General features: G+C 44.4%; 1 protein-coding gene across 2 annotated transcripts in view; it reads right to left on the bottom strand.

Moving 5' to 3' along the window:
• IFT140 (intraflagellar transport 140) overlaps positions 1-13,066 on the bottom strand; it is a 74,783-nt gene that overhangs the window by 3,822 nt on the left and 57,895 nt on the right. For both annotated transcript variants that reach the window (XM_019620573.2, XM_019620571.2), the window contains exons 19-22: positions 4,193-4,370; positions 1,646-1,836; positions 531-626; positions 41-173 (exon numbers count right to left, since the gene is read on the bottom strand). In XM_019620573.2, coding sequence (XP_019476118.1) covers positions 41-173; positions 531-626; positions 1,646-1,836; positions 4,193-4,370 — 598 coding nt within the window. The remainder of the gene's footprint in view (positions 1-40; positions 174-530; positions 627-1,645; positions 1,837-4,192; positions 4,371-13,066) is intronic.

Raw genomic sequence — 13,066 nt, forward strand, 5'->3', positions numbered from 1 at the left:
TCCTCATTCTCTGGAAACAAATTGCAGCAGGCTGCTTTACCTTCTGAATGTTGCCCTGAAAGCAGTGGACACGGACTAGGGAAAAGTAATCCTGAGCCAGTGCATAGTATTTTAATGCAGATTCCAAATCTGATTGGCTCTCCAGGTACTGTGCCCACCATTTCCACAGGCTCCTAGAAAAGCAACAGTATTAATTTCGGTAACTGGAATTGCCAGAGAATGCACTTGTCAGCCCTGGAGATCTTGAACTCAAGACCAGATTTATTTTCTTGGAATGCAGATAGGTTTTACCTAAACACAAGGGTGCTATTCAAAGATCTGCACTATGAAGGAGCTCAACCTAAATATCCAGTGTGGCAGTTTTGAGTGAAATGTGCCATGATCCTGAAAAGCTGAGGGAGGATCAAAATGCATTAAGCAGGTGTTGAACTCACAGAGGAGAGGATCCCTACTTCTTCCCTGCTCTCCTCACAGACTATATTTCAGACCTGAAAGTCCCACTCAAGAGAAAGAATGAGCACAGCACTGACTTGTCTTTCATCTTGTTGACGTAGTTCTCCAATGCCTGCAGGTCTTCAGAGAGCATTCGGGGTACCTCGAACCTGTGTGTGTCTGACTTCTCGTAGCTGTGGGCAAAAAGAACATATCAGATGTGAAATGACTGACTTAAATCTCACTTCCTTGTCTAAAAAATCCACTTCATAGTTTGTGTTTTTTGAGAGCTACCAAGTGGCAACCCTGATAACAGCGCTCCATGTGTTTCCTCTAAGATTATTAGCAATCAGCCAGAACCACCAACAACTCTTAAGACCACATAGGCAATGTGATCATAGAGTTGTAAACGCTTCAAAAGTACCAGTGATGCTCTGAAGAATGATCCAGGAAAGCTCTCAAAACATTAACTATACTCCTGTGCAACTGGCTGAAAAGGCAGAAAAAGCCCTGGGCTCCTCTTGCTTGGTATTTCTGCCACCAAACTGCAATTTCTGCCTCTTTCTCACTGCTGGGAGATGACTGCATTGATGCCATCCATCTACTGCTGGCATCTGTCCCTGTCTTCCTGCCCACCTGGACCACCTTATGGGTCTGCCTGATCACACTGCAGCTCTACTGCTGAATGGGCAGAACTTTCCAGTATTATTATTCTAGTGAGATTTCCCATGGGAAAAATCATATAAAAACAGGACTTCAAACAAATACAACACATAAAAATCACCTCCACAAACTTCTCCAGGGACTCACCAGCCACAGCAGAGGACTGGACCAGAAACACCCAAATCAAACTAAAATTTTGCCATACAATTTGTGACTGAGACTCTCAAAAGCAAACAGTTGTTTTTTTCATGGAAAAGGTAGGAGAGTAGCTATGACCTTCCAGAGACAAGCACAGGACTGGGTTAGGGCATTCAGCTATCAGCCCGTGACAAGACAAGGCTTCCTGACAATAAGCTTTATTTCCCTAGGACAGTACAGGCAGGTTGACTGCAACACTGCTGAGATAAAAAGCGACAAAAAAAAAAAAAAAAAAAAAGGATTAATTGTTAGCACTCATTGCCAGACATCCTCTCTATCCCACTTCTAGTCTTCACAGAAGAAAAAGGCTCTGAATCCCCCAAACACAATTCTGCCATAGGCTGATGCTTACTGGCTGAGTGCAAGAGTGTGCTCTCCAACTGCCTCCAGGTGCTTAGCATAGTTGTAGTAAGTGGTGCGGAGGTGAACTCGGTCATGAGCTTCAGCTGTTTCAATGGCTTTCTGCCACTGGTTTGTGGCCTGATAGAACTTGTTCAGAAGGTCGTAGCGTTTGCAAGCCTTGTACAGCTGCTCTGCGTCCTCCTGAAGGGAGAGGATACAAGCAGCTCGTTAGCTCCACGTGTTTTATGGGTGTCCATCCAAGCAGGTCACAGCAGGCACTACACTGATGAGTATTTTAGTTATGCAGGTAATGCAATTAATGTAACAATAATTCAGTCAGGAGGGCTAACCAATTAATATATTTAGCCTGGAATAGCACGTTACTGAGAAACAGGATGTTTATGTGAAAATAAGGAAAGCATTCAGATCCTGGCACTTACTGTACAGTATCAACTGGGCGGTGACATGAGCAAGCCATCAGCAATTAAACGCTGTCATCAGGAGCGTGAATCACTTCAGAAAGGGGAGATATGTTCATATGGGGCTGCAGCAAATGGCCACACTGCCAGGGAGTGATGTGCAGAAGGTCAGAGGGACCTCAGAGCAGGTCTCAGAGGTAAGAACTCTTGGATAACTGAGAGCTAGTCCTGGCAATGAGCACTATTCATTTCGGACAGAAGCAGATCAGGAGGATTTCGTCTGTACTGACGCAAGGGTAAGCAAATTTGGAACTATTATTTTTGAGAGGTTCTCCTGTGGAAGGAGCCTTTTCCTGCCCCACCCAACTGCTGTTCAGCTGAACACTATTTTTAGTAAATTGAGATTATCTGTTCAGGATAGAAAAATAGTTTCTGTCTCTTATTGTTTCAAATTCTAAAAGCATAGAAAGTCAAGATGGAAGTTGTTGGCACTGTGATGCTACCGTACGAGTGAATAAACCAGCAGAGCAGCATTTGCCTTGTTCCAGCTTCCCTCCACCTCTCCAAACAGATGTCAATATCCAGGAGTACTAACACTTTTCAGCCTCACAGCTTTCTCTGCCAGGAAGCTTTTCCAAACCTCTGGTTCAAATGTTCCATTTTTCCTCTATTTAATTAAGGATAGTTCAGCTACCTCTCTAGCATTTAGACTCTTGAAATGGCTGCAGATTGCTGAATTCTAGCCCTTCCAGTCTTGAAAATCTTTCCAAGAGCTGAACAGTTTGCCCTGATTTTCTCTGAACTTCCAGTTCATCAACATTTTTTTTTTCTGGTAATGAGAAGAGGTGGAAGGCAACGTTCCAGCTGCAGCTGCAACAAACACACAGATGAAAGCCATCGCAGCCCCAGGATGCAGTGTCTCCATAGAGGCCCCTGCAGATTTTCTGCTGTCACAGCATTTCGTGTCTAATTGGTGATGTCCTGTGAACTGTGGGGTGTGTCACTGTTTCTGTCCCTCTTACTGATCCTTTGCCTGGGACTAAGCACTAAAGACCTCGATTGTGTTTTTCTAACAGATCATGATGAAGACGTGAGGTAAAGGCTGAGAAGGACGCACGCTCTCCTCATCCATTGACCTTGGCGGTGCTCCAGTCAGTTTTCAATCCAATCAGCCTAGACTCCATTTCAGATCTCAGCTGTATTGGTAAAGCACAATAATCAAGGGCAGAAAATTCAGATTAAAAGGAAGCACTTTGGTACGTGCTGGCTGCCAGGTCAGGCTCCAGGCATGAAAGACATTCTTCCACTGCATCAAGCTGTAAGGAGACAGCTGCTCAGTACTGGAACCAGGCTCCTTGCAGGAGCAGGCATGGAGACCTAGGCAGCTGCAGGACAGCAGAAGCAGCCAGTCTGACTGGGCAGAGCTCTCCATCCCTGCAGCCAGACCCCAGCACTGGGGCAGCAACATGAAACACAGCTCTAGACTTTCATTCTACAAACAAACACTTCAAAATAAAGCCTGCATTTATGGCACTGGACCTTAAAATATGCTTGTTGAAATATTTTAGCTAGAATATTTTAAAGTACATCTTTTTTTTTAATCCAGTCAAACCTAGAATTATTATGTCTGGAAGAATTATGGCCCAAGAAAAAATGCAAGACAGAGCTTACAATGTTTAATCCTTAAAAGATGCTTCCTCCATTCAGTAGTTTTACTGCCATTATATATCCTGAAAACAGACAAATTGATTTGCCATAAGTTATGGCTCTTGGCACTCTTATTTTCTGACACTGGATTCTGCCATACTCATTCTCATCTAATTTTCAAGAACCATGAAAACAGCTCATAGGACTGATGAGCCTACAGAGTTCACTGATAGCACAGAAAGACTCCATGCAATGTGGCACAGTAACTGTGCAACACTGGAAGGGATGCCTACTGCTTTAGGATAAAAACACAACTTCAAGGAAGTAGTGGTAAGAACTATTGTTCCTTACTCCTCGGAAATGTGGTTATGGATATTACTCGCCTCCAAAGTTTTGGCATCTCTCTCAGATTTCTCAAATGGTCACGTTTTCACTCTGTTCCCTAGTAAACAGAGTGGACATTCTAGGATGCATATGATTGACAGGCTTACCAGCATGCCCAGCTGAACTGCCAGCACAGCGACTCTGGCTTCCTGCTCAGGTTCCCGTTCTGCCTCTCTTAGTGCTTTGGCTCCTCTTGCATGACCCATGTTTCCAAGGCAAATTTTGGCAACATCAAGCCTCTGAGTCTTCACACACATGCGAGCCATGTTCTCCCAGACAGCCTCACTGTGATAAAGCAGACAGAAGGGGAGAGCTGTTATGCTGACACCATCAAGGAGTGCGTATTAAGCAGGTAAGAGGCCAGGAGCAAGAAAGGACAATGCATTAGCATGTTCCACACTTATCAGACATAAACAGACTCTGGTCGTTCCACAAAGATTTTAGAGGAATAGATATAGTTCTCAGACATAAAAGGTAGTAATGGAGCTGAAGGTCCACAGCTTTAAGGAAGTTTTGTGGCATTTGATTTATACCAATGTCTAAGCAAAAGCAGTGATATTTGCACATATATAAACATTTATTGTGCACCCATCACTTCTGCTTTTACTGTAGCAGCAACATATGTATCTTCTGACTCTGTATCTCCCACTGCATTCACCTGGAAAAGCTGCAGCCCATGACATGGATAGGTTCACTCTGCTGGGTAAAGAACAGGCAGGGGGCCGGGCCCAGAGAGTGTAGGTACATGGAGTTACACCCAGCTGGCGACTGGTCATGAGTGCTGGTCCCCAGGTATTGGTACTGGGGTCTGTCCTGTTTGATACCTTTACTGATGATCTGAGGGGGGCACCGGGTGCACTCTCAGTAAGTTTGCAGGTGACACCAAACTGGGGGAAGTATTGATCTGCCTGAGGGTAGGAAGGCCCCACAGAACAACCTGGGCAGGCAACAGTTTCAGTATTAGGAAAAACTTCTTCTCTGAAAGAGTGTTCAGGCATTGGAATGGGCTGCCCAGGGCAGTGGAGGAGTTACCATCCCTGGAGATGTTTAAGAACCACGGAGATGTGGCACTGAGGGCCACGGTCAGCAGGCACAGTGGGATGGATCGATGGTTGGACTTGGTGATTTTAGAGGTCTTTTCCAATCTTAGTGATTCTATATGCATAATACTCCCATATCAGTGTTCAGAAATAAATTTATAAAGAAAGAAAAAAAAAGAGGAACATTTTAACATACAAATAAAAAACTTACAGCAGAAACATGCTGCTTCTGTCCTGCACAGTTCAAAGATGGATCAGGCATTGGCAGCCCACCAGCCATACTCAATAGCAAGGAATGTTGTCTGAGAAATAACTGGCCAAACTATTGCATTCTAATCAAAGTGCATAAAAAATGGCACAAAGAAAAGCCATGCAGTGCTCAGAATGGGAACTCCTCAAGATTGAGAGTTTACACTTAACACTGCAAACACAACTGCCATTACTGGCAGCATTACTACCATCCCATCTCCAGGCTTCCATGCAGTATGATCAGGGCCATGCAGCTTCACAGGGTGAGCAGATTTGCACAGAGCCTCTTTACATCTGCGCTTCTGCAGAGTAAAAGGCAGCATGTTTGATTAACAAAACATTTGCATTCAAAATAGGGCCTCAGCGGAGATCCATGCGGTTCTCAAGCAGCACCATGACACAAATTAAGTACAAGGATGATGAAAGCAGGAAAAAAAAAAGTTTTCTTCTTCTTCTTTTTTTTTTTGGAAGAGTTGAATGACACTTCAGGTCCTGCACCTGCAAACAAATCCCCTTCCAGTTTGGGGGTGGGGGGGCTGACAATCATGTTTTCCTATGATTAAAATGTTTTTCTCTTCCCAGTGGCTGTGGGAAAGACCTGCACAAACAGGGGAAACTGACTAACCGGGAAGCAGCAAAGGAGATGAGACGCAACGTGCTGTCAAGCACATTCAGTCAGTAAAGGAGGAAAAAAATGTTTTTCCTGATTTACTTTTAAATCAGATTATATTTTTATTTGCAACTACAACCAGTGCAAAATTCTCAGGTGGTAATCAATACAACCTACACTTCATAAATGCCAAAATGTATGAAGGAAATAAAGTAGGATCAGAAGTAATAAATCAGGGATGAATTTCAGGTGGTTCAGAAGCAAAAAGCTTCTTAAAGCAAAAAAGATGTCTCTGAAAATATTACTGAATTCCTTATATCTGCCTTTCCATGCTGACCTGGTTCAAACACAGCCTCCTCAGGCTCTGTGCCGACATATTCGAGTCTCTTCCAGAAAGAAATGCCAAAAGGAATATGGAGCATCAGAACTGGAAATTCAGTGCTACATCCTTCTGAGCGTAAGCCTACGATGCACTTCTGTTCTACACAGAAATGCTGATTTCTACCAGCAGAAGATGCAGCCATTCTCATTTTTGTAAAGTCTTAATTGTTTTTTTCTTTTAAGCAAGCCACTGCTTATACCCAGAACTGGGGACAGAAGGAAAAACATCTTTAAAGGACATTTAGATCATATTAGATACTGTCACCTGGCTTTGATCAACGAAGACAGACATTTCCATCTCTAGCACAAGACGTCAAATGTAGCGTGCATGTATGAATGGCTGCACTTCACGACACACAGGGAAAAGGCATCTATTTCCCAAGCACTGTAACACGCCAGAAGAAGCTGCCAACAGCTGAAGGAACACAGGCCTGTCATGTGTTGGCAGCACTACGCTTTTGTGAATGGCGATGGCTCCTGACAACATGAAAACTCAGTGGGAGCTGCTGCTGCCCAAGGGATTCCTCTCTGGGAGCTCCTGTCCCACACACAAACTGCCAGCCTGTCACCCCTGTGCCATCCATATGCCATAGACCACAGTGTACCTCTGCTCTGAAAAGCTGGAGCTCAGCCATTCCATTTGCTCCTCCTCCACTGCAACCCATATACAGAACTAAGCTGACTGGCCCAGCAGCCAGCTACCAACTGGGTGGAACAGAAACAGAGGAAGAAACATTTCCCAGTGATGTGCTCTGGGTTTGGTTTGAATTTGTTATCCTAGGTCAGCAATCCCCTCCAGACAGTCAGAGGAGCCCAGGCACCAGGTACAGACTCAGCTGGGCAGGAGATGGTGAGCACACGTTACAGATTGCACAGAGCACACTGAATTTATAAGTGTTCACAGCTGGGCAGTGCTTGCATGCGTTCATCCAAAGCAAGCAATGCACTAAGAGCAGTTCACCAGCATGCTGAGTACCTGCAACAGGAGAACACTGCCTGACTATTCCCTCCCTTTGCCTTCTAGAAGTGCTTGAATGTTTCATCCAAATAATGCAGAGGAGTTCCCATTCCCTCACTGGGGTAAGGACAGCTTACTTATCAGATGGGTGGAGAATCCACAGCTAAATCTTCTCCTGTGGCCCAGCTGCAGGAGAAGCTGGTTATTTCGTAGAGACCTGTCCCTCACACAAAGGACACTGCTCTGATGAAGGTATATATATGTATTATCGTAGAATCATCATAGAATCATACATGGCCTGGGTTGAAAAGGAACACAATGCTCATCTAGTTTCAATCCCCCCTGCTATGATCAGGGTTGCCAACCGCCAGACCAGGCTGCCCAGAGCCACATCAGACCAGGCTGCCCAGAGCCACATCAGACCAGGCTGCCCAGAGCCACATCCAGCCTGGCCTTGAATGAATACATAAACATATATACGTGCATTACTGCAGTTCAGTTTCTGCTCCTGCTTTGAGAGACCACTGTTGGTCTCTCACCAGGTTCCATGCACTGCAGCCTACTTCTGATACGGGATCAAGGCTTTCAAACTCAGTTACATGCTGGTCCTCTCCAAAGATTATTTTCATGAGCACATAAAGTTCTATTATACATTCACACATTGATGCTTGCATTTATTATTTTAATTATTAATTTATCTATTGTATCTTATTTAAAAACCAGTAAGGCATCAGAGTGACATCACCAGAAGTGTAAAAACAAACTACCATGCAAAAGGCAGGTGGTCTCATTCCCCAACAGAGGCACAAAGCACACAGATGCTGAGCACCACAGAGCACACAACCAAGTGGAGGCTGGGAAGCAGCACGGATCACATCGTGCCAACACCACAGCAGGATGGTGCAGACTGAGCTCACAAAGTGACGGCAGCCAGGGCAAGGGTGCTGGGGTTCATCCTCCCGTAACTCCTGCAGAAAGCCCAGGGGACCTCCAGCAACCAAAATGCAGCCAGAACCTCTGTTCTGCTTTGCCCTAGAATCTATTCTATTCTATTCCTCAGTGAGCAGCAAGACATCTCCAGCATCAGAACACCCCCAGGGACAGCCGTGCCACGCTTCAGTTTTGCTGTCTCAAGATATGTACAAACAATGCAAGCCAGGTTAAGAAACAAGAAACACCAGGAGCTGAACATTCTCACGTAATCCAAGGCAAGAACAGTTTCTTTTTTGACAGTTGGTAGGTCAGGGAGAAAGACACGTCTGTCTTTACATCCTTTTAAGGCAGCAACTCTTCTCCCAGGGCAGGCCTTGCTGTCACATACACAAGGCCAAGGAATAGTTTACCCTCCCCCCCAGCCCACATTCTGAGAACTTCCTGTTCTTCCCCTCCTCCTCTTTCTTTTCTTCCCTCTGGAAAGCAGCTCGCATCTGTGCTTCGTTAGCCACAACTGGATCCTTAACGAAGACCAGATGCAGCCACAGCAGAGCCACAGGAACGCACTCCCTCTTGTCTCAAGGAGCTGTGCCTGCCCCTGCAGCACGTCAGCAAACTGCCTGTGCTGCACCCTGAGCTTCAGGCCGTGCCAGGAGCACAACAGATTCCAAACAAAACCTTGATGCCACTTCAGACACAAGTTTTTCCACGTACTTGATAAAACAGTTTTTCTAACAGTGTTCTCACCTTTCTGGATCTGTTTTTCTGTGAAATGACGCTTCCAGCATCCAACAGTCTGATTTCACAAACCCTTCTATCGCTATGTATTTTTCCACACAACAAAAAACACAACAGGAAAAGGAGTATTACTTAAAGTGCTGGAGATTCACGTGTCTGAAGCATCTTACAACTCTCTCTCCTCCCTTTAATGGGATACATTTGAAAAAGGCACATACTTGCATTCCATCTCATCTCTAAGTATCTTGACCAGAAGAATGAATCTCTCTTCAACTTGGGCCCCACTTTGATAACAGGACCCTAAGCAGTGTGCTATAAATATCAGACATAGCATCTACAACACTAGTTATTTATGTAATACTGTAATGCTGTGGGGAGGAGGGGAGATTTTCCCGCCACGATCACTGAGGACATGCAGTGTAACACTCCCATTTGAACAAGCGACAAAAACAGAGCATGTATTCATCTCAGTCTCAACCACCCTCCCCCAGTAACTCCAGCACAAGGCCGCATCCCCAGCACAGCACCTGGGGTGGGTGGGTGTCCCCTGTGCCTCAGACACAGCCTGCACCACTACAGAGGGAAATCCACGTTTCACTGCTGAGCAAGTGGCAGTTTTTCTTGAGCAAAGACCAGACACAAGGATGCAGATTCTCAGCAGTGCAACTAACAGGAACACAGTGGATGTACTGTTCTGGTGTTAAGTGTTTACTGACAGACTCACCATAATGTAAACCACGTCTGGGCTGTCCTGGACAAACACTGGGCACCACCCTATCCCTATCCTCCACCCATTGCCTACATGCTGCTCTTGGGTGTTTTCCATGCAAAGGAAAAGGACGGGACAAAGCAGGTGCTGCTTCCTAAGGAAAATTAACAACATCTATTACTATTTTCCAAATGTTAATCACGTGCACCCTTGCCTGGATATCACTAAATTGAAACTGCACCAGACTAGCCCCAAAAGAAGTATTAGAATAATGCAATCTGTCTTAAATATAGCATAGAATCATAGAATCATAGCATGGCCTGGGTTGCAAAGGAGCACAATGCTCATCCACTTCCAGCCCCCTGCTATGTGCAGGTCCCCAACCAGCAGCCCAGGCTGCCCAGAGCCACATCCAGCCTGGCCTTGAGTGCCTGCAGGGATGGGGCATCCACAGCCTCCTTGGGCAACCTGTTCCAGTGCCTCACCACCCTCTGGGTGAACAGTAGGTGATTCTTATCAACTAATTCATTTATAAGCAACTTCACAGAATATGGTTTGCTAAACTGGTTACAGGACAAAAGCATCATGTTATGGACCATAGGACCATACTGAGGGCTTGGACATGGCCACGTCAGACACACTACCTGACACCGAAGATTAATGGGGATTCCAACCTCATCATTTAGAAGCGCTGCATAAAACTTTAAAGACATCTAAGAAATGAACACTGATCTTATCTTCGAATTAATGCAAAATCAACACAGAGCTAAAATGCCAGAGCTGGTGGGATGCTGCCTTTTCTCTTGGAACTGGGAAAGTTCATCATATTAAATGAGTGCTATTCTGGGAAAGGTGTCGGGCATTTTTCATATATGTTCAAAACATTGAAAACTGTCTGGACTATTGCTATGAATTCTTCCCTGGCAGAAACAAAATACTTGATAAAGCAATAAAAGTTTTACAGAATGGTATTTGTGTCATATTGAATACGTAGCTTTGTCTACTCCAAACTTATCCTGGTAAAGTCAACAGCAAGCCATAGTTTTGTGTGAATTATATCAAACAAAACCTTGTGTCCGAAGTACTACAATCAGTACTGCTTTAGACACAAGAAAATAAGTTATCCAATTCCTCCAAACACCCACTCAGACTTTTTCCTAATATTTTTTTAATCGTGGTATTCTGTTGCAATATTTGGCAAAATCACATTATCTATTTTTATACAAATGGAAATAAAACTGCTTGGTTATCATTGGTATTCTTTGCTTCCTGTTCTAAAAGTATGTGCATTTCAGTTCCAAGAAAGGACTGGAAGGACTAAGAATGGAATATGCTCCTACACATCTGCCAGTAGAGAAGTGTTCACTGCGGTGATCTCTTCTCTTTTAAAGGACAGGGAGGATTCCCTGACTGTTCTGTACTAGAAGCATAAGATCTTTACATGAAGAGAATATCACTAAGTGCCAACAAGAACCTGTGACAGTGAGGAGCTAATAATAATAATAATAATAATAATAATAATAGTAATAACTGAGCCATTTTAGTAAGAGGAAGCCAGGAAAACTTACTGGATCCTTTCAAAACTCATTTGCTTTTCATTTGGTCCAACCTACTCCTTTCAAGTATGCCCCAACTTTTCAGCTTTTGATGTCGTTATGAATAGAATGATAAATGATAAAAAAACCACTTGCCCATGGAATGCTGTTTCAACAATAGATCATGTCCTGCATAAACAAATGCAAAGAGAATTTATTAGGTACTAAATAGAGAAACTCCGTACAGAATCAACTAGTTATCCAAATTACTGAGACTTCAAAAGTAAAATTACATTATTTCTCACTCAGAAATGCTCCAAATGCTCTACAAGCTGCTATGCAAATTGCATGGGAAAATTTAACCCACCACTGAACAGAACTGCACCTCGTCACGGAAGACGGCAAACAGCTCATTATGGACAAGGCCAGCCACCAGAAATTCTGCCATGAGAAAAAAAGTCTTGCTAAACGTGCTTGCTAAATTACTGCAGACAGCAATTATCGCTGCTTTGCACTGCTCTTCAGATACACTTTGTGTGTTATCTGGGTGGGATGAAGACCGCAGTGCTGCCATCCCATCTGCTCTGTGTGGAGGGATTGGAGCTCCCAGAAACATTCCCACCATCATAAGCCTGGAATCAGCCGCAATGAGACCGTCCTCACCTACAGGGGGACAACACGGACATAAATTACACAGCACTTTCTGAGATGATCATCTCACTGTAACTACAAGATGCATCCTCAGTGACCAAAAAATCAGGAAGGAGCAGAGACAAGTTTATTGCTCGGTAGAAGAGGTTTATCTTTGGCATCATCTATGATGACCACATCATCTGCCCTGCTGCAGACTTAAAATAACAACAACAACAAAAAAAATCTATGGTTTCTTACTACAAAAGTATGGTCATTGCTGTTCAGACATTTCTGTGAAGAATGATTATAAATGTTTGCCAATAGCAGTGTTTGCCAGATTTCTAAGAATACGGATGTACACCAATATGACCAATCACTTACAGGAAAACAGACACGAATGATGCTGCACTGCTGTGGAAGCACAAAGTGCCTCAAGCTTCATCTGTTTAAGGATTGAAATGAACCAAACACACAGAGGGGAGGGGAATTTACAGCAAGCTTTGTGCGTTCAATTCTGATGGCTGAAAGCTAACTACAGGGTTGTATGGGATTCACGGAATCATTTTCCACCCCTGTTAGCAACAAGTCTCAGAAAAACTAAAAATCTCCTTAAAACAAATTTCCACTTTGTCTGCATGTCAGTAGGGATCTGTTTACTACAGGTAATGACACCTAGCTGACAAGACAAAAACTGCTTTAAAATTAAACATTTTTCACTCTCGTTTTGTTAATCCCATCGATGTGAACTGCTGACACACCTCAGCTCTGTACCCATCTCTCTCCTGACTCCTCGTTCCTCGTTCTGCAGGCTGACGACAAGAACACCACCCCACTTTACAAGGCACGAGTATTAGCAAATGTTAAACCTAGTGCAGCTGTGGGGTTTTTTGTCTGTTTGTTCAGCTTAGACACTCCTGATGGGCTCAGAGCAAGGAGTGACTGCAGCAGAGCTGGACTTGGGGCTCAGGGCCGCATCTGTCCCACAGCCACAGCCCAGCAATCCCCAGCTTCCATCACACCAAGATGCTCGCAACTTCGTTCAGGCACCCACTATCTTCTCCCAGCTTTACATTTTCTGTTTGGCTGCCAGGTTCCAACCTAGGGTTGCAAGGAGGGATGGCAGCCTGCTCCAAACACTGCAGCCCGATACCCAGGGGTCTGTGTGGGAGCACAGGGGACCCCGATGTCCCGCAGC

Source organism: Meleagris gallopavo, chromosome 16, assembly GCF_000146605.3.
Source record: "Meleagris gallopavo isolate NT-WF06-2002-E0010 breed Aviagen turkey brand Nicholas breeding stock chromosome 16, Turkey_5.1, whole genome shotgun sequence".
In the NCBI taxonomy this organism is placed as follows: Eukaryota; Metazoa; Chordata; class Aves; order Galliformes; family Phasianidae; genus Meleagris; species Meleagris gallopavo.